Genomic DNA, 20,466 nt, shown 5'->3' on the forward strand with positions numbered 1-20,466 from the left:
TGCCACCCCTCTGGACACGCCCCTGTTCTAACAGCCTGGAGGAAAATTTCTCATCCTAATTTTTTTTGCTGTTTAAATCTTTGACTAAAAATTATTCAAAACCTGAACAAAATTAATTGTGGTTTTAATCATGGCCCACACTAATTTTTTCTTCATTTACTTTAGTATTATTCTGCAAAATATATTTTTCTTAGTTTATCATATTAGTCAAATAAGCAAAAAACAAGAAGCAAGCAAAAAGCAACTTATTTGTTTTATGTCCAGAGAAAAAACATTTAAAAATCTTAATCCTTTATATACTTCAAACAGGGTCACAGTCCTCCTTTTGAATATTTTTGTTTTTCCTTTCCTATATATAGCTTAGCTATTCTCTCTGCAGTGGAAGGTTTGACACTATTTGTGTACCCTGAGTAATCCCCCTATTTTTTAATCGCTGAGGTTCATTAATGCTAGTTCATCTTATTTTTTTATTTTTTTTACTTGGAAATACATGTTATATTTAGGAACGTTATTACTGAGCAGAGCCACTGAGATCCTTACATCATTTTTATTGTTTATTAACCAGAAAAGTGAATAATAATGACGATCTTGTGCTGAATCGACCCACCCCCTGTGACGTTACACCGCCTTAAATCTTCACGTTTAACGACCTCAGTTTTTCATAAGCTTAAATTTATATTGTCAACTCACCTAAAAATAACACTTTCGATTTCAAAACAGTCAATATTTTTTAGTACTCTTTATTTATTTTTTTATGTTAAATCAAGAAGGTCTCTTATTTTGAAAACCAATCCGCCACCCGGAATCACATGACCGGACTGTGGCGCGGTGTAGTGAGCAGATAGTCCTGTGTGTACATGTCTACTTTAGCCAAAGTCATGTCCAGTAAGTACAGAGGTCTCCGTGTTTCGCAGTTTAATGTTAAATCGCTGAGCGCGGTTTTGAAGCCTGCGGCTCTCCGTCACTCGCTGAAGTTCCGTGTTTGTTTCCTCAGAGTTCCGTCTGGCGGTGGTTCAGCTGCAGGTGAGCAGCGTCAAAGCAGACAACCTGAGCAGAGCCCGGAGGCTGGTGAGGGAGGCTGCAGGACAGGGCAGCAAAGTGGTGCTGCTACCGGTGAGGAGGAGGAGGAGGAGGAAGGGCGCCTCACGGCTGCTTGTCAGCAGTCTGAAGTGCTTATTTTAAAATACAACCAACTAAACAAGCCAGTGTCCGGGGACAAATACAGCTGTAGATTTTATTTAAAAGACGTGTCCCCTGAGAGGACGGCGCTTTACCATTAACGCGGTGTCGTCTTTGTGTTTTTATGAACTGTTTGTTCCCTTTTCTGGACATCCGTTAGTGCAGGAATGAAATATTTCTAAAAAGTTCCCAGCACAGGACCCTCAGATGACCTGCCTTTTTGGACTGCTCAGATTTACCCTATGAGCTTATGATCTCCCTGTCGTTAACACAGGAATGCTTCAATTCTCCATATGGGACCAGCTTCTTCTCCAGATATGCCGAGAACATCCCAGGAGAATCCACCCAGGTGCTGTCGGAGGCAGCAAAGGAGAACGAGGTGTATCTGGTGGGAGGTGTGAAAGCACCCGTGGATTTAAAGCTATTACATAGAGTACATTAAAGTTCCCTTCTAATGTTACTGTAAAGGAGCTGATGATGCTTCATGTAGTTCAGCTACAGTAAGAGTTGTGTGTATCACGCTGTGGTGTTAGATCCTCAGAGTTAAAAGCTCACCAGTAGTAGAGTTGATATATAACTCCACTGTGTTTCCTGCTGTGGGTTGTCAAGACGATGTGGAAAATGTAATCTGTTTCTGGGTAAACTGTAGGAAAAATAGTGAGAACTTTGCATGTTTAACTCCTGGAAAACAGCTGCTCTGCTGCTTGCACTCTACCGTGTTTTATCCTCTAAGTGTTCCATCAGAAACCTTTTTAACAGATCCATCGCACTAACAAGCTCAAGGTTTCGTTTCACGAGGTCGGTGTATGTGCAAGTAATCCTATGAGATAAAACCTCAGGTTTAAGACTTTTTTTTAACTCTTGGATGAGTACGATGTCACAAAGACTGATCTCTGCTGTTCAAACCTTCTGTTTCCAAGAGGTGGCCAATCAGAAGAAAGGAGAGGGGAGGCGCTGGTCTCAGGCAGAGGATGGACTGATGGGCTTCACCACGGACAGTATAAAAATAGACATGGCGATCTGACCTGTTGAAGTCCTGTTTTTTTTTAAGCATTGAGTTGAAAGTTTTCTCCGTCGTCATGCTGGGTGCAAAGTACAGCAGGTGACGAGGTTTTACAGAATTCTCCCAAAGATTTATTTCTTTGGTTGTCGTGTCTCTTTCATGTGTCTCTGTCAGAGGATAAACACATGGAGATGGTAATGATCGTAACAGGGCCACTTGCCACCCAAGCGTGGTCATCGTTTAAGAAGATTGGGATAACTTTAAATCCAAGTTCAGTTCAAACTACTTTTCATTATGTCGATGTAGGTTTCCAGTTGTCCAGGTCATTGGGGTCTTAACTGAACCTTCTTTATGTTTGTGATGACATCCGTCTCTCTCGTCCAAGAGCCTTTTCATTTGAAACCTCTGGAGTTTTTAAGCTCTTACGACTCGTCATCATCCACAGGATCCATTCCCGAGGAGGATGGTGGGAAGTTGTACAACACCTGTACAGTGTTTGGCCCTGATGGAGAGATGATTCTTAAACACAGGAAGGTATGTGTGGGTCATATACAGTGTGTGGTCAGTTGCAGAGATGAATCCTCTTCATCTTTTTTCTTTCCTCCTCTAAGATTCACTTGTTTGACATCGACGTTCCCGGAAGAATCCGCTTCCAGGAATCTGAGACGCTGAGCCCGGGGAGCAGTTTATCGCTGTTTGACACACGTGAGCGACAGCCGCAGACTCTGGCTTTCTGCCTCGCAGTCTGGATGAGCATACATTGATCTGATGTGTTCCTCCTGCAGCGTTCTGCAAAGTGGGTGTTGGGATCTGCTATGACATGAGGTTCGCGGAGCTCGCCCAGCTCTACAGCAGGAAGGGTAAGCGTCTGAAAGGAGTGTTTAGATTTTGTTTTCCTGTGATGTACCAGAGCTGATTGGACTGCGCTTTTGTCCTCAGGCTGTCAGCTGCTGGTTTACCCCGGAGCCTTCAACATGACCACAGGCCCCGCCCACTGGGAGCTCCTGCAGAGGGGGAGGTCAGACTGAGGGTCATAGTCACCCACTCCCAAAAGAATAATTTACTGCAGACATGTTAGAGTCATCTTTCAGCCACATATCTGATCTGAGGGTTGAGCTTTCGTTAACCAGACATGTTACTTATAAGGCACAAGAACGCCTGAATGAACACAAGCTGAATAATAAACGCAGCATGACGAGAGCTCAGTGACTACAAACTGAGATCTGCTGCTGTTTAAATCTGCAACGAATCATTTTAATGTCTCTTTATGCAGGGCGCTTGATAATCAGGTGTATGTGGCCACAGCATCACCTGCCAGAGATGAAGCTGCCTCCTACGTGGCCTGGGGTCACAGCACCGTCGTGAACCCGTGGTAAGAAAATAAGATCAAAAATGCAGGGCGTGATAAGGCGGTTAAAGTTTTCAGAGGGACAACTTGAGGCCGTAAAAGTAGAAGAATTCAGGGTTTTAACAATGTAGAGCAGTTGGGGTGGAGTACAGATGTAGAATCAGCAAGCTGTTGTCAGAGTTTATCTCACTGCCGTCTCTGGGTAAGCTGAGGAACTCCAGTAGGAACAGTAGACAAACTTGAAAAGCAGCTTTTTTCAGACGCAAATTCATTGTAACTTTGTATTTCATGAGCTTTAAAAACTTTGTCACAAGGTTTAAATCCAGTGAAGCCTTCCTACGCTGAGCCGTTTATTGTTCGGATGCCATGCACACCATGTAAAGTGTAACTCGGGTAACAGGAGGCAGGTTAAATAGCCCACGGTGGTTTTTTGATTTGGATCTTGGCTGCTACACAAACGGCTTGAGGGAATATTTCACGTTGGCAGGCGCGACCAAAGAGCTTTAAAGTTCATCTGGGAATTTTGGCTTTTCCAGGTGTTTAGTTTCTTTCTGATGACTCCACCCCATCGTGTTACCTGAACCTTCCTGCAGCTCCGCTGCTGTCATGTGTGGGTTTTGTTTGTCTGTCTGAGGAACAGACGTGTTTCTTTAAGCGGAGGTTGTGTGCTGGGAGCAGTTTGTTATCTTAACCTGTTCTACGGGCATCAGCTGCTGACGTCGAGTGAGTGTCACCAAGAGGTCTGAAGAGTTACTCATCAACTCTGAAAGTGTCGTCAGCTGAAAAGTGTCCAGCGACACGTCCCTGCCTGCCTGTGAAGAATCGACGGCTTACGTCATGACCGTACAAAACAGATGAAACTTAAAGCTTAACTGTGCGTTAGCATTTAAAGTTTTAATGTGTTTCCTGCAGGGAATCTATATGAATGTAAAATAAAAAACAACAACTAGCTCTTATAACATAGAATAAATTATTCAATACTTTTTTGTAAAAATGAAATAAGAAAATATCAACTGTGAGGAAGTTTAAAGGAGCGTTTCTTGTGCTGATTTGTGAATAATTCTGTTGTTACAGGGGGGAAGTCATTTCCAAGGCTGGACCAGAGGAAGCTGTTATTTATGCCGACATCGGTGAGGAAAAGCAGAAGTCTGCTTGTCTCTGTGGAATGTGAAAGTCATTTACAGTTATGTAATCTTTGATCAGCTGGTGAGGAAAGTGGAAAAATGAATTTCTGCTCTGAGAAGAAGTTTTAGTTCACTGCTTTAATGATTTCCTCTACAGAATAATACTAAAAAATGAAGACCTGACAATGTAAAACAGAGAAAGCATTTCAGTCTGGCACAGCAGCAGTTACTGCACAGTGCTCGTGTTTACTCTGCCGTTGCTGTGATTGTGTCTTCTCTCTAAATGTGTCGCGTGTTTTCAGACCTGCAGTATTTGGCCGACATCCGGCAGCAGATCCCGATCACATCTCAGCGTCGGGACGACCTCTACGCGGTGACATCAGTGCAGGAAGGCTCGAGCTGAACTCTGAACCTCGGGTCCAGCTCTTCAAATCGAGCAAAAAGGATCCTGTAAAGTCTCATCCATGTGATTCTTGTTAAAGTGGATTGAAGAGAGAAGCAGGCCTGCAGCAGCTCGCTGTCTCACTGTCCAGCAGAGGGAAACATGAGAATCAGCTGGACAGTCGCTGATTGGCTGTTTTAAGATAACTTGAATGAAGAAACTTTGCATTAAAAGCTGTGACTTTTGTATCCAGTGCAGATCTAGTTAAAAGCTTTTTGATGAGCAGTGACTCATTTATCATTTCTGGTTACAGATGAATGGGAAGACTGGCCGCTTGTTTGTTTTCAGAGCTTTCTTTGTTTCTGAATCAGTGCTCAAGAATAAAAAACAAACCTGAAATCCAATGCAGCTTTCTTCTACTGTGAAAGAAATATGAATTCACCTCTCGTACGCCTTATAGATCTATGAAGTAAAAGAGGGCTTGGTGTCATTTTGGAAGTCTTTATTAAATCTTCAAATAGGTTCAAAAAAAAAAAACTAAACAAAACAACCACCAAGAATTGTTCTTGTACAGTATTTTAAAAACTATATTTAAATGGTAATTACAACAAACATATTTACACATCAGTGCTCTGTGGCTTCAGTTTTTTAAGTGACCGTCAGGCTCAAACATCCGTCTCCCTTTGTTCCTGGTTCATCAACTCGTCTTCCAACCTGAATTGATACCGTCTTTTGTATCCTGATGGTGACAAATAAACAAGTTACAAAAGCACAACAAACAACCTGACAGCTCTGTTATACTTTCTCTTGTTATGTGCCATATAAATACTTTTAAAAGTGGTGGATGCTCATATTAAACAGGTTTTATACAGTGAGGTCAGCTTGCGTACAAGTGATTGCTGAGGGAAAAGCTCAGACTTCAGACTGCTCCAGGGTCTCCAAATCATCAGCTTAACAATGAGCTCTTTCAAATTGCATTTTACTCCAGTACAGTACAGACACTTCATTGGCTCCCACCACAGTATAAACTTCCCTTTAAAATTCCTTTTAATAGTTCATAAAACTCAATGGTTTGGGCCCCAGTACAGCAAGATGCCCTTAGATCAAAACTCAAAAGCTTTTGTGTTCACACAGGCTGCCATTCAGCAGCTCATCACTCATCCATTTTCTTTCTGTTATCCAATTCAGGGTCACGGAGGGCTGGAGCCAATCCCAGCTGACATAGGGTGAAAGGCAGGGAACACACAGACGTCACGGTCAGTTTAGAATCACCAGTTAACCTGATCCCATTAACTGCATGTCTTTGGACTGTGGGGGGAAGCCAGAGTACTCTGAGAGAACCCACACATGAACTCCACAAAGAAAGGCCCCAGGTGGGATTTTAACCCACGACCTTGCTATGAGGTGCTAATCACCGCATCACTGTGCCGCGCTCAACACTGTAGTTTTTCTGTAAAGTTTTATTTTGAAGTTTTCACTGCCTTAAGGTATTTTAAACCTTCACAGGTTTTTATGTGTTTATCATTAAGCACATTGAGTTTATGTATAAATAAATAAACTGCTCTAAACACTTGATGTCAGGTGTGATTTTCTACATCCAGCTCTGTGTGACGTCTTACAGAAGACGTTCCTAATGCTGTGATCTCAGGCACACGTCTTACAGCTCTATTAAAGGAGGCACAGATTTGCTTTGCAGCATGACAGCATGCTCAAACATTCATCCAGACTCATATAAAAATAGAAGCTAAGAGCCTCTTATCAGGGCATTTTTCCCAGTAGCAAAAACATAATTTCCATAATTTCTCCATAAAGTCCACCAAAAAAAAAACCTCCACAGGTTCCAGTCTAACGGCAAAGGCTGCAAATATTTGATTTAACTATTTGCACTATTTTCTATTAAATTCACTGATAAACAAACACATTGATCTGCTTACCTCTCCATTGTTGTTTGTGCTCTTCCTTCTTCCTCTTGTTTATTTTGTCCAGGTGGATCTGATACGCCACTCCAGCTATCACCATGATCCCAACCACCACACACAGACCTGTGCTGAACATCCACATGGCCGACGATGCTCGATTCGTCACAGGCCTGGCCTCCACTCCATCTGAGCAATCATCAGGAAAAAACAATAGTAAAAATGTTTTCAGTGTGCCATAGAGCCAAGGCCAATAAATAAAGTGTAAATAAATAAATAACACCTGACTCCAAAAAAAACCTGCAATAAAAAAACACTAAAGAAGAAGATTTAAAATCCAAAGAGTCCAAATCCATAAACTGTATTTAAAAGATGTACATCGTCAAGGTGACTTTTAAAATTTTTGACTGATTGATTAACTGATTGATCCAAAAGTGATAAGATTTAAAAAACAAAACTGTCTGTCTTTACATGTTAAACTAGAGCTTTCAAAAATTCAAAGATGATAAAAACTGGACTGGTTTGCTAATGTTAATTAATATCAAACCAGTCAGACACGTGACATTACCCAGTACAGGGAACCAGCTGATAGCAGAATTTGCTTAACTATGAGTTTCACAGATAAGGAGAATCGTGCTGCTGTGTCTGAACACTAATGACTGCACTTACAGGTTGACATCACGGTTTGGTTCATAGATTGGTTATCAATGATGCACGACACAATGGAGTCGTGGGAAATGTTGAGGGTCAAGTGGCTGGTGATGTTGTAGAGATTGTCTGGGAGTGATGTCATCTGAGTCCTCACCGACCCTGCGGGGGGCTCCTCGCTGTCGTTGATGAGCCAGTACACTGCAGGTGTGGGATAACCTCCAGTGGAGTGACACAGGAAGACCTTCTCATCGCCCTGCACTGCCTCTTCCTTCTCCAGCTTTGGGGTGCTGAAACTGGCTGCAAACATGTGTTGATTCTATATTTAGTAATATTTAGAATCTCTTTTCCTCCAGTAATTACATGAAAGAAGCTGAGGGATTAGAGAAAGCATTAAGACATTACTCATCATGGAAACAATGCCTCCAACACTCCCACAATATGATTGTGAATGTTTTCATGCAGCAGTTTATTGTTTTTTATAGTCTTCTAACTACATATGGTACCTACAAATCATTACAGACACGTGTGGCATGTTATAAATGTGCAGGAGTTTTGCTGAAACACATCTGAACTGTTACAATTCAGGTGTTTATATGATAAGATCATCTACCAGTGATGTAAACAGGTGCAAACAAGCAACAAACGTGACCTTATATTATATTCAGAACTCTTTAAACTCTGACTCCCATCTGGACTCAGGCAAAGAGGGAAGAAGAATAAATAATGTCTGTAACTGTGTTGGTGCAAAGTTAAAAGAAAACACTCACTGCATTATATTGCAACGTATATTGAACTGGAACCTGAATGTTGTGTCTGTGCATGAATACAGAGACTTTGGTCACAAACACATCTAGAAAACGTTCAATTTTGTTAATTAAAAAATCCCTAAAATACAAAAAATAAGTGTCTCGTGCTTAAAATTTACGGCTTTTAATGTGTCCTCATTCCGACAAAATTTACAGCCATGGCTGCCACCAACCACCAGAGACTGGACTTCTAAATATCCTTCTTCTGCTTCCCCCTGAATCCCGCGGGACTTACCTGCTGTCCTGAGGCATGTGGTGCACAGCCTGGCGCTCTGATTCTTCCCTAACACCATGAAAAGGCTGTAAGACATTTGGTCTTCAACGGGACGAACCGCTGGCAGGTTTAAAGACACGTTTCCAGTCAGAGGAGCGTCAGCTGGGACTGCGACTCTGTTATTGCTCCATGTCTCCACACTTCCATCGGGCTTCCATACCGACCTGAGTACCAACTCACTGTCTCTCATCCACTCAATGGTGACATTCTCGGAGTTGACTAACTCAGGGAGAACGCAAGGCAGAGACATTGGCCGTCCCACGATCCCCAGAACACAACTGTCATCTGCACACAAAAAGGAGACACGCTATTTACTGTCATTATGTCACCGTGTGATCTGCAGACAGTCAGGCATCTTACCCAAACAGGCGCGCAAACTAAATAAACTCAACAGAAGTCCTGCGCGTAAAAGTGCCACCGGCGTCTCCGGATTTGGGCGCATCTGCGCACAAAAACTAGAAAATCTATCAACAGACGTTTTTCTCTTCAGCTTGGAAAAACAAAACTCGCTCATTTCTGCGTAATTCAAAAGTCAAACTTCACTTCCTCGTCCTCTGCTCGTTCCAACCCCGCGTACACCTCCGACCTCATTAATGTCAGTCATGCGGCGGCCTGTTGTGCCATACCTGCTCTCGCTGCCTCTCTGTCTCTCTCTCTCTTTCTCGCGTCTTTTCTGAGTTAAAAACGTGCAAAAATACCGCTGAAGGATTTAAAAATAAAACATAAAGTAGAAAAATAAAAAATCAAGCATAAATCTCGAGGACGGTTAGTTTCTGTCAGCAGTTTCATGTCAGGTAACACACCCAAACATACGACACGAAACGTGATGACATCTGACTCTGACTCATTCACAGCATCTGGAGAAGAAGCTACAATCAAACTTCCTGTTATTGCGGTTACGTTCGTTTCATCCAGAGGAAACACAACGAGTTTGTGTTTCATTCTTTCACCTGATCGCGACTGTGAAACGGAGAGTATCATAAAAGTAAAAGTAGTCATTACTTAAGTACTGTACTCGGTTCTAAGGTACTTGTAGTTTACTTTCATTTTCTGCTAACTGAACGTGATGGACACGTTAATCTACACACAGTTATTAGCTAATCAAAAACATTATTCTGAAACTTGTCTCATTTTAATACTTGTGCCAGTAGATTACTTTGAGTGTTATTCAACCCCACTGGATGAAAGTACTTACTTAATATACTAAGTTTACTTATGAAGTTTTAATTTACTTTTAATTTATTTAAACAGATCTATCTTTGTTTTATTTCTGTTCTCCTCTGTACTTCTACTACTTTGGATGGAAATATTGCACTTTGTACTTCGTACCTTTTATTTAAAATCTTTGTTTATTGTTTAGGAAATTTCAAAATAAAAGTTTTTTTTGTTTAATTATCAAAGAAAGTATCAGCAGTATCCAAGCAGTTAAAAAAAAAACCCAAAAAACGTGATAAATACAAAAATTAGTCATTTTTATGAGTTTACATAATGACTTTTACTTTACTTGTGCCATTATTTACGACTTTTACTTCAGTAAAGAGTCTAAATACTTGTTTTATCACTTAAAACAGATAATCAGTATAAAATATTTGTGCAACATAATTTTTCATGTAAAATATCCATAATTAAGGCAAATGGTTTTAAATGAGCCCGGCAATTTTTCTGAACCAATTTTCTACACTTTATTTTTACACTTCACTTCAACTCCATTGCAAAACAAAAAATCCTGGTAACACCATTTTGCCTAAATGAAAGTGTAAAGCCTGCTGTTTGTTCTAACATACTGTCTGTCACTTTAATCTGTAAACGACAGTATATAACTGCTGCTGTGTTTTTAGAAGCTTTGTGATTTTATTGGGAAAATACATGATTTCATATTTTATTTTAAAAATCTCATAGTGCAGTGAAAGTATTTCAAATTAAATGCAATTAGAGAAACAAAACTTTAAAAACATCAACAAATGAAATGTACATTCTGAGTGAAGCATTATTGTTATTATCTCACTTTCATATACCCAATTTGATCTTTCAGTTTATTATTTTATTAATACAGTTTTCTTCAGTTGTTATTGTGCAAGAATCATTTATACTGTGCATACTATAAACATATACATACACAGCAGTATAGGATGAAATCTGAAATAAAATGAAAATGAAGCTACCTTCATGATATATATATATATATATATATATCATGAAGGTAACTACAATACGGCAGCAGGGATCAGTGAGATGCTTGGCTACAAGTTGAACAGCCACAAGGAGCAGTACCCTCCAAGGCTGAGATCAATGTAGCACGGAGGGAGGTTAGCCAACTGTCGGAGTTGCAGAAAGGCGCGATGAGGAAGGTGCCTAAGAAGTACAGGAAGCTGTCCATACCTGAGGCCTTGGAAACTGCCAAGCAATGACTCACAGCCTTGGCCAGCCGCTTGAGGAGGTACACCAGAGAGATAGAAGGCAGGAGAATAAACCAGCTGTTCCAAGGTGTACTCTCAGTGACAAGGGAACAATATGAGAACAGCACCACCAAGGCTGGAGGCAGAACAATACTGGAAGAGCATATGGGAGAAGGACGCAACCCATAACGGCAATGCTCAGTGGCTAGTGGATCTGAGGGCAGACCATAATGACCTCCCCAAACAGGGTCCAGTAACCATCACAGTGGCAGACATCCAAGAAAGGGTCTCCAGTATGAAGAGTTGGACAGCACCAGGGCCCGACATGGTTCACGCCTACTGGCTGAAGAAGCTGACTGCACTCCACGAGCGTCTGGCAGCATAAATGAACCAGCTGCTAGTTAACGAGAGACACCCGGAATGGCTAACTGAAGGCCGGACGGTCCTGATCCCCAAGGACCCCAAGAAGGGACCGGTCCCCTCCAACTACCGACCAATAACCTGCCTCAGTACTACATGGAAGCTCCTGTCAGGCATCATATCGGCTAAGATGAACAGGCACATGGGTCAATACATGAGCGGGGCACAGAAAGGGATGGGCAAAAATACCCGAGGCGCAAAACACCAGCTACTGGTAGACAGAACAATCAGCCGAGACTGCAGGACCAGACTGACCAACCTGTGCACTGCCTGGATTGATTACAAGAAGGCCTATGACTCAATGCCCCACAGCTGGATACTGGAATGCCTAGAACTATATAAGATCAACAGGACCCTAAGAGCCTTCATCAGGAACTCAATGGGGATGTGGCGTACAACACTGGAGGCCAACTCCAAGCCCATAGCACAAGTCACCATCAAGTGCGGGATCTACCAAGGAGATGCTCTGTCCCCACTGCTGTTCTGCATAGGCCTGAACCCCCTCAGTGAGATCATTAACAAGACTGGCTACGGATACCGACTACGGAACGGAGCAGTTGTCAGCCACCTCCTGTACATGGATGACATCAAGCTGTATGCCAAGAGTGAACGAGACATCGATTCACTGATCCACACTACCAGGCTATACAGCAATGACATTGGAATGTCGTTCAGACTGGAGAAGTGTAGTCGGATGGTAACAAAGAGAGGGAAGGTAGTCAGAACTGAGGGGATTGAACTACCAGAAGGCAACATTGCAGACATAGAGGACAGTTCCCAGATAGCAAGGAAACATTGAAACAATGTTGAGTCAATATCAGGCTGTGTCATTGAATCAACGTTGAAGTGTGACGTTGACCTAACGTCACTCTTGCACCCTTTTTTAACGTTGAAACCTGACGTTGATTCAACGTTGTATTTTCTAATACTGCTGACATTGAAACAATGTCAGATTCTGATATTGAAACACTGTTGAGCTATGGTGTTGATTTTCCACCTCTTTCGCACAGTTGCTTTTTATTAAAACAACAGTTAAATCATGACTGGAAATCTACCTTTCTTTATAGGTATTTTAACCAATACTAAACTACTGCATGTTTCCATCAATACTTCAACCACCTAAACACATAATTGTACTTATTCCTTAAATTGGACACCCTTTATAAAAAAAACCCAAATGTCTCACAATGTATCATGTCAATATTAATATCCTAAAATAAGAAAGCATTGCATGTGATGTAACAGAGAAAAAACATAAACAAAAAAAGGTCAATAGGCATGTTTTGTTTGCTAAATACTTTATTAAAAGACAGTTTCCTATTTACGTTTATATGATTCACAGAAGTTTGTAATTTTTTGCATGATGTGCGTCCTGCACCACCCAAACGATCTGGGGCGTATCGGAGCCATTTCTGCACTGCTTGTGCAAAGACAAACTCGGACATAGAGTTTGCCCCTAACTGCTGCGTCAGGCTCCAATCAAGGCAAAGCGTCTCACCTATAGACACATTTTAAGAGATGGAATTAGCGTGTCTCATGTCTTAAATGTGTATGCAAGTGCTTGTGTGTTTAATCAACAAGCCGTTGTTATGTATTTAAATCACATCTGACAGCTATTACAATTTATAGTTACAAAGTGTATATAACCTTTATATACTTACCATTGCCTTATTTGCCTCTTGTGATTGAAGAGCTGGCTCTGCATTGTTTAGCTCCTCAATGTTGTGCAAGGGCAAATCCAGAGGCAGTACCCCAGCATCTACCGATTCATTGCAGCCGGTATTGCGGATGGCTCTGACCTCCTCACGGAGTTCGTTAACAGCTCTCGTCAGGTCTGACAGAAAAAGATAAATTTTTTTTTAAGTATTTAAGAATACAGACAACTTGTCAAACGTTTCCTTGTGTCACACACAGATATGTACAAAGACACTAGACAGTATTTTATTACCTGGTATTTTCACTCGAGGGGCCTGGGGAAACCATTTCTTTGTGGGCTGCTCATCCTCTGAGTCACTATATGTGTACAGGGGATTTGGTCTAAAGAAAAAAAGTTGAAAACGGTCATAAGTAATTACAAATGTGCTTTTGGAATATTTTTTCCTAAAGTTACAGTTTGATTTATAACAACACACACAGGAAACGGAGATGTGCAAGAAGGTACAGTATACAAGGAATTTTTGAAGTGCACAAGTGTACACGGCTTTGCATTTATAAAAAGTTTACAAGCTTCCACTTTTTGGACTATATTATGTGGTGATATTGCAGGTATGCAAGCACCACAGATATGTATAAAAGACAAGATCATAAATTCTTAGCAATCAAAGATATGTTTGTGAAATAAAAAAAGTTTTACTTGTGCTTTCTTTTATGACTGGTCTGAGTTTCAGCTTCGGACTGAAGGTCAGACATATCACAGTGTTCACTTAGATATTTCTGAAGACTGCGTTCTGCTTTGTGAAATGTGTCTGGAAGTACAAACACAATGTATGGCCAGACATAAATTAGGACACGAAAAACTTGTTATTGTTACATTTATACAACACCAATCCAGATGATACCCACCATGGCTTATTAGAAGTCGGACTGGTGCATAGGTGAGCCATGTTGAACCAGGATGAACTCTCCTCTTTACTGCATCGTGGATCCTGAATGTGTCTCACGGAGGATATGGAGGCCATGACAATTTCTCCCCATTTATCCATGATCTAGGGACTATTTCTGTACCACCAGTGCTAAACTGCACAATGCACCAGTCTTTCATTTTTATCTTTTTTTTAATTTGGAGTCCTTTTTTGCCCTGTCTAGGATAAACAGGAAACAGATAATTACAATATATTTCATAGTCACTACAAAACTTGATCTATTGATTGAACTAAATAATAAATAATAGCTTAAAATGTATATAGGCAACAATTACAAGCAAACCCGTATATGTAAGCATTTAAACACTGAAGATAATAACATTAACAGTATTTTGTCTAAGTCTGCCATTGTAGGAATTCATGGCACCGAGACAAAAACATGGCGCACAGTGTGGCGTCAAAATAGGCGCACACCTTTGACGCTGCGTTTTCTCCGTCTTCCTCGTCCACACGTAAATGCTAAACGCAGTTTACGTGTGGACAAAAGGTGCAAACGCAAGTTAGGTGAGCATGCAGCGTAAAGTTTGAATTGAGTGCGAATCGAAGCGGGTGCTCTCCAATCATTAAAAGTAACAAAGTCATTGAACACATTTATACAGTTACCTTTACGTTTATCAATCATATATCACAGATTTACAATTTTTTGTAGTACTATGCTAAAAAGCAACTACAGAGCGAAAGTCTGGGTCAAGCGCCGAGGCGACGGCAAGAACAAAGGAACCCTCGAAGCGTTAAAGCTAGCTTTGTAAGGGAATATAACGGAAAAGTATGAAACGAAAATGTTTTCTTTCTTGATAGACTTTGTTTGCAGTGCAATTTATTTGTTGCCGGATTGTAAGAAGAAAGTAGACACAATTTCGGGCTCCCACATTTTATCCGAAACTTTACATTAACAAGTTTGTTTTGTTTTTTTTACTGTTATTCAAATGCAACCGTGGAAATAACGAATAGAACAAAAGTCATTCATTCTTACCTTATACTAATCGTGGTGCAGGCCAGTGCAGTGCATGAACTTATACCTTCTCCGGTCAATTCCGCTAAGAGTAAATCTAATGTCCCGCTCTACTGTACAAGACAATGGTTACCTGGAGGGATGTACCAATGTGATAGGGGTGCTGCGGAATAGTCCAAGTGGTAGCAGCTTTAATTTCCCGCTCAACCATAAATCGATGGTTTTTCAACGTGATTGTTGTCACCTTGTCAACTATAAATAGATCAACAATCAACGATGACAGAACAACAGTGAATCAATGTTATTTCAATGTCAGTGTAAGGTTTCATCAGTATTTCAATGTTGTTTCAACATTGGTTTTGTGTTGACATTTCAATCCTGACGATTCTGATGGTTCAGATGGAAAATCAACATCTGTTCAATGTCTCCTTGCTATCTGGGTTACAAGTACCTGGGGATCCCGCAGGCGAATGGGAACTCCATTCGCTCCAGCAGATCCTGGGAACAACATCGGAGATCTCTGTCCAGAAGAGCGCAGTCCTAGGAACAGCTAACATACTGCTCAGGACCCTCAAGCTCCCAGGCCCCACATATATATATATGAACTCAAACTAAGTGAAAGTTAAATCGATGTTGCGCAGTAACGTTTTAGGGGGCGGAATAAATCACAATATTGTGAGTGAAATCAGCATACCTAAAAACACTGAATATAAATATTAAAACTGTGTTTTTAAATAACCTTAAACTCTTATTTTGACAATCAGCTGTGTTTTAGAAAATTGTGGAAACATAACTACAGAGGAAATGACGCAAACAGGAAATACTGGTAAGTCATACTCACATCCCCGGGTTTAGTCTTCCAGGAAACGTTTTCTTCCAGACTGGATCAAAAAAAATCTTATTGCGCTATTTTTCAAGCGAATAATCTTAAATGTAAATGAGGTTTTATCCCATTCAGGTGACTCTGTTTAGCTTAAAATCCTTTACTGACGGTAAATTTGTCGTTTAGTGCGAACTCATGGAGGAAATGCTAACTGGAAGGCAAAACGCGGGGACCAAAAAACCCAAAAGCCCCACGAAACTCAAAACACAGCTACTCACGGGCTGATCCTGGTGTCCTTTCGCTCATAATCAGTCATAGTCCAACTTTTTGTATATTTATTGAAATAAATTATGTTTTCTAAACCAAACAGGAAGTGTGATCTCTACAGGTGAGCCTGTAGAAGAACGACGTCAGCAGCGCGCGTGTGTGACCTGCGGTGATCCACGTTGTGTGAACTTCAGGGTTTGATGAGCTTCCTGACAGCCCTGAGGAGGATTAGCTCGTGGATGCCCGTCCTGCAGCGATCCTGCACGAGGAGCTGTCAGGTAGGGGCACGAGCCACCTGCAGACTGCTGCATACACCTGATCACGCACATGCAGTCAACACCTGTCAGCGGCAGAGAGGGGCAACTAGCCTGCAGACCAGGGCATTTGGGCTCTCCGCGTTCAGGCCGAAGAGCACAGATGACCTCGGCAGCAGCAACGGGTTTCATGAGGAGGGCGAGGATGAAGATTTCTTGGAGGACAGCGAGGTGGAGGAGCTGTTCCAGCAGCAGATTCCTGCAGGCATCGGAGAGGAACAGCACAGGGTGTTCATCGTCCACCCAGATGTGAAGTGGGGAAGCAGGAAACAGCATCTGACTACAGGTAACAGCACACACATGCTCAGATGAGCCAGATGGAAAAAGTAGATTTAAATGTATGTTTTTCCTTATTTTCTGACTAATGTAGGTGTCATATTAAACACTGCTAGAGCTCCACCCATGTGCTGTTTAAAGCTTCTGTTTGTGAGAGGCAGCCAAGAAGAAGAAAGTCTGGCAGGCTGCAGTGAGAGCAGTTTTAAGGCAATTATCCTGAGCTATGATTGCTCTCCAAGAACAAAGATACACCAGTGGAGATTATCACAAGTTTGCACCGTTACATTTGCAGCTGAGCTGATGATGGCCGAGGCTGAGGGGCTTGTGAACACCTTGGAGAACTGGACTGTGGTGGACAAGATGATCCTCTCCACCAAGACTCCAGAGAAGAAGAGGATATTTGGGAAAGGGAACTTCCAGACTCTCACAGGTATGATCCACTCCGGTGAATCAGAAGGTCTAGACCAAGTGCTGCTTACATGTGAATTACCTGCTGTTTCCCTGCAGAGAGGATCAGGCAAACAGCAGGAATCACTGCTGTGTTCGTCAATGTTGAGCGTCTGACTCCTTTGTCTGAGGTGAGCATGTCTGAAAACTCTGGCTGTGTTGGATGAAAGGTTTCTTTTGTTGATGATTCTTTTTCTTCTTCTTTATTTTTCTTACTCATTTCTGTTTAGAGGGACTTTGAGGAAGTCTGGGGGGTCAAAGTGTTTGACAGATACTCAGTAGTCCTCCACATTTTCCGCTGCAACGCCAGAACCAAAGAAGCCAAGCTTCAGATCTCACTGGCAGAGATCCCTCTGTTAAGGTACCTTACACTGCTACCTGTGGGTGGCTTGTAAAATGTTTCAGTCTGTTATGATGATGCCTTCCTATCAGTGTTAAGTCACATTTGGTACGTTAATGGCAGATCACGGCTGAAAAATGAAATGGCAAACTTGGATCAACAGGGCGGAGGATCGAGATACATTGGCGGATCAGGTGATGCAGCATCCACAGTGGAAACGAGTCTACCTGTGTGTATAGATGTCTCTTTTTGATTGGTTGTTACCAATACTGTATATAAATCATGGACATAATATCTGGTTCTGAATCCATAAAGCCCTTACACCAATTACCCACATTGAAATAACTTATTTTATATTGTTTCCAGTTAATTAAAATAACTCTAATCTCTAATAGTATAATAAACTCTAATAGCTTTTTAATCTAAATCTAAATTTTATACCCCTGAGGCTGGCTGTGCATCTGCTCCCAGACCGAGGAGCTGTCACATGTAAGGTGGTAACCACTACACCATGGAGCTACCTTCTGCTTCACAAACCATGCCAGGACAATTTTAATAATATATGATCAGTTTTCTTCAATTTGGATCTGATACAGTTATATGTTCGTGCCATTATTGAGGCATGCATCTTATTCCCATAATTTGCAGTCTTTCTAACAGCCAGCAGGGGGCGTCAGGTCTGGTTTGAGCTTCAGCTTCAAACACAATTGGCTTTACAATCAATCTTATCGACCACTTTGTAACATCATGGTGGCTAAGTCCATCTTTTATATACAGTCTATTTGCAAAATAGGAAGTGAGCATTAGGCGCTCCTATGGTGGCTGTGTTTCCCGGCCAGATATTTGTATCAGTGATGAGCAGAAAGCCGTACTGCTGGGAAATGATGATATAAAGTCTCTGGTCCTTTCAGGAGAGACGCTGTACGAGATCCAGCAGAGGCTGTTGAAAGAGCGGGAGATAAAGATCCGCTTGGCGCTGGAAAGACTTCGGAAAAAGAGGCACCTCCTGCGATCTCAGCGCAGACACAGGGAGTTCCCCGTCGTCTCAGTGTTGGGATATACCAACTGTGGTGAGAGGCTGGAAACGTAGAAGACCAGTAAAAAAGCAGATTGTTTTCATATAAAGTGTTAAATGTTACAGCATCCACAACAGTGACACGTTTCTTCTGATTTCATCTGTCCAGGAAAAACGACTTTGATCAAAGCTCTGACGGGGGACACCGGCCTCCAGCCCAGAAACCAGCTTTTTGCCACACTGGACGTTACCGTCCATGCTGGCCAGCTGCCGAGTCACATGACCGTTCTGTATGTGGACACCATCGGCTTCCTGTCCCAGCTGCCCCACCAGCTCATCGATTCATTCGCTGCCACCCTGGAAGATATTAAGCATTCGGTACGTAGCAAACCGAGGTTTATCACACACTCGCTGCAGGAGTAAAACTAAGAACTAAAACGAGGTGTGAAAAACATTTTAGCGATCCAACATAAAAATCTAAACTTGGCGTAAACAATAAAAAATGAAACAGTTCGGGCTGTTGATACAGGAAAGGATGCTGCTTTCATTTTGTTCGTACCAAATTCTGTCCCTAACCTCTGAATGTCGCGGCCGACATCAAGCCATGTGTTTCCACTTGTCTGTTGTCCAGGTTTGGTGCGCTTGTGTGACTTTGGTTAACTGTTCGTGGCAGTCGAAGCAGCCACACCATCGTAAGCTTTAATTAAATTTAAATTCACCCCTGAATAAAAACTGTAGGGGCCAAGCTGACTTTTAACGTCTTTGTTGAAAGATTTTATTATGTTTATGTATAGAAGTACATTTCATTTGAGGTTCTCTAGATGTGTTTGCTCTTTGTACTAGAGAAGTTACACTGTGCAAAGCTCAGCATAAAGTCTCTACCTTTGTATGTTATCTCTTCCACTCATGGGTCTGTGATCGTTATATGTTATCTCTTCTTGCATGTGACTGTGACGCAAACATGCTTGAGTATAAATAAAGGGTGGCAACTGCTGCGGAGTGTGAGTCTCCGTTTGAGCTCTCACCCGTGTGCACGTTAAACCTGCAAACCTGTCTGAGTGTCATTTATTCTGACCTGAGTTGCATTACAGGAAAACTCCTGACAGACTTCTAACTGCTGTAAAGTTGCACATTTTAAAACGGGAGACTGTGGTTGTGTTTCTCATCATTTCAGGATCTTCTGATTCATGTTAGAGACATCAGCCATCCAGAGACAGCGAGTCAGAAGGTGAACGTGCTGAATGTCCTGAAGAACCTGCAAATGCCCGACAGGCTGATGAACTCCATGATAGAGGTCCACAATAAAACTGATCTCCTCACCAAGTAAGGGCAAAAACCAGCTCACCTACCACTGTCATCAGCACATATATACAGTAACTTCCATCAGGACCTGCTTATAATGTACTACGTTATTATTGGTATTATGGCTGACATATTTCTGACCTGTTTTGTTATGGTTGTCTCTCAGTTACGAGTCTGCAGAGCTCGCTGCTCTGCCTATATCAGCCCTGGAGGGGAGGGGCTTGGAACAGCTGAAGGAAGCAGTGGAGGAGGAGATCTTAAAGGCTACGGGGAAACAAATTTTAGATCTCAAAGTTAACCTGAGCTCTCCTCAGCTAAGGTGGGATTGTCTGTGTCAGCGTATCATTTGGATCAATGGAGCACGTGTGGTAACATGTGTATGCTTTTCCACAGCTGGCTGTACAAAGAGGCCACCGTTCAGGACGTGCAGGTGGATGCAGACGAAGGTTCGGCCGTTGTCAAGGTCATCATCAGCACCGCTGCTCATGGGCGCTACAAGAAGCTGTTTGGAAGCAGATGAGAGGGGAGGAAGGGCGAGATAGCAGAAGTAAAAATGGACTGTACCTCAGTTAAAGAAAAGACTGCTTTT

General features: G+C 41.9%; 4 protein-coding genes across 6 annotated transcripts; 2 read left to right on the forward strand and 2 right to left on the reverse strand.

The window, feature by feature from the left end:
* The first annotated feature begins 779 nt into the window (after positions 1–779).
* Positions 780–5,586, forward strand: nit2 (nitrilase family, member 2). The gene is made up of 10 exons (XM_080882621.1): positions 780–885; positions 995–1,113; positions 1,454–1,574; positions 2,628–2,716; positions 2,794–2,887; positions 2,968–3,042; positions 3,122–3,200; positions 3,456–3,554; positions 4,605–4,660; positions 4,957–5,586. The coding sequence occupies exons 1-10, from the start codon at positions 858–860 to the stop codon at positions 5,055–5,057; spliced, it is 861 nt and encodes a 286-aa protein (XP_080738747.1). The 5' UTR covers positions 780–857; the 3' UTR covers positions 5,058–5,586.
* Positions 5,524–15,756, reverse strand: LOC308396957 (T-lymphocyte activation antigen CD80-like). Of its 3 annotated transcripts, none has more exons than XM_080882617.1 (5): positions 15,545–15,756; positions 8,645–8,968; positions 7,622–7,900; positions 6,971–7,141; positions 5,524–5,775 (listed from the first exon to the last, which is right to left on the reverse strand). In XM_080882617.1, the coding sequence occupies exons 1-5, from the start codon at positions 15,648–15,650 to the stop codon at positions 5,702–5,704; spliced, it is 954 nt and encodes a 317-aa protein (XP_080738743.1). In that variant the 5' UTR covers positions 15,651–15,756; the 3' UTR covers positions 5,524–5,701. The 3 variants fall into 3 exon arrangements, with proteins under 3 accessions (XP_080738743.1, XP_080738744.1, XP_080738742.1); XM_080882618.1 differs by lacking the exon at positions 15,545–15,756 and adding an exon at positions 9,310–10,712; XM_080882616.1 differs by lacking the exon at positions 15,545–15,756 and adding an exon at positions 9,044–10,712.
* LOC308396961 (uncharacterized protein) lies at positions 12,830–15,129 on the reverse strand. Its single transcript, XM_080882622.1, has 6 exons — positions 15,115–15,129; positions 14,062–14,300; positions 13,853–13,964; positions 13,448–13,536; positions 13,161–13,333; positions 12,830–12,997 (listed from the first exon to the last, which is right to left on the reverse strand). The coding sequence occupies exons 3-6, from the start codon at positions 13,906–13,908 to the stop codon at positions 12,968–12,970; spliced, it is 348 nt and encodes a 115-aa protein (XP_080738748.1). The 5' UTR covers positions 13,909–13,964; positions 14,062–14,300; positions 15,115–15,129; the 3' UTR covers positions 12,830–12,967.
* Positions 15,757–16,171: 415 nt separating the features above from the next.
* gtpbp6 (GTP binding protein 6 (putative)) lies at positions 16,172–20,409 on the forward strand. Its single transcript, XM_080882615.1, has 10 exons — positions 16,172–16,783; positions 17,066–17,203; positions 17,281–17,351; positions 17,451–17,581; positions 17,684–17,754; positions 18,472–18,630; positions 18,745–18,953; positions 19,750–19,898; positions 20,044–20,196; positions 20,271–20,409. The coding sequence occupies exons 1-10, from the start codon at positions 16,384–16,386 to the stop codon at positions 20,395–20,397; spliced, it is 1,608 nt and encodes a 535-aa protein (XP_080738741.1). The 5' UTR covers positions 16,172–16,383; the 3' UTR covers positions 20,398–20,409.
* Positions 20,410–20,466: the final 57 nt, after the last annotated feature.

Source organism: Rhamphochromis sp. 'chilingali' (genome assembly GCF_963969265.1).
Source record: "Rhamphochromis sp. 'chilingali' genome assembly, chromosome: 5".
Lineage (NCBI taxonomy): Eukaryota > Metazoa > Chordata > Actinopteri > Cichliformes > Cichlidae > Rhamphochromis > Rhamphochromis sp. 'chilingali'.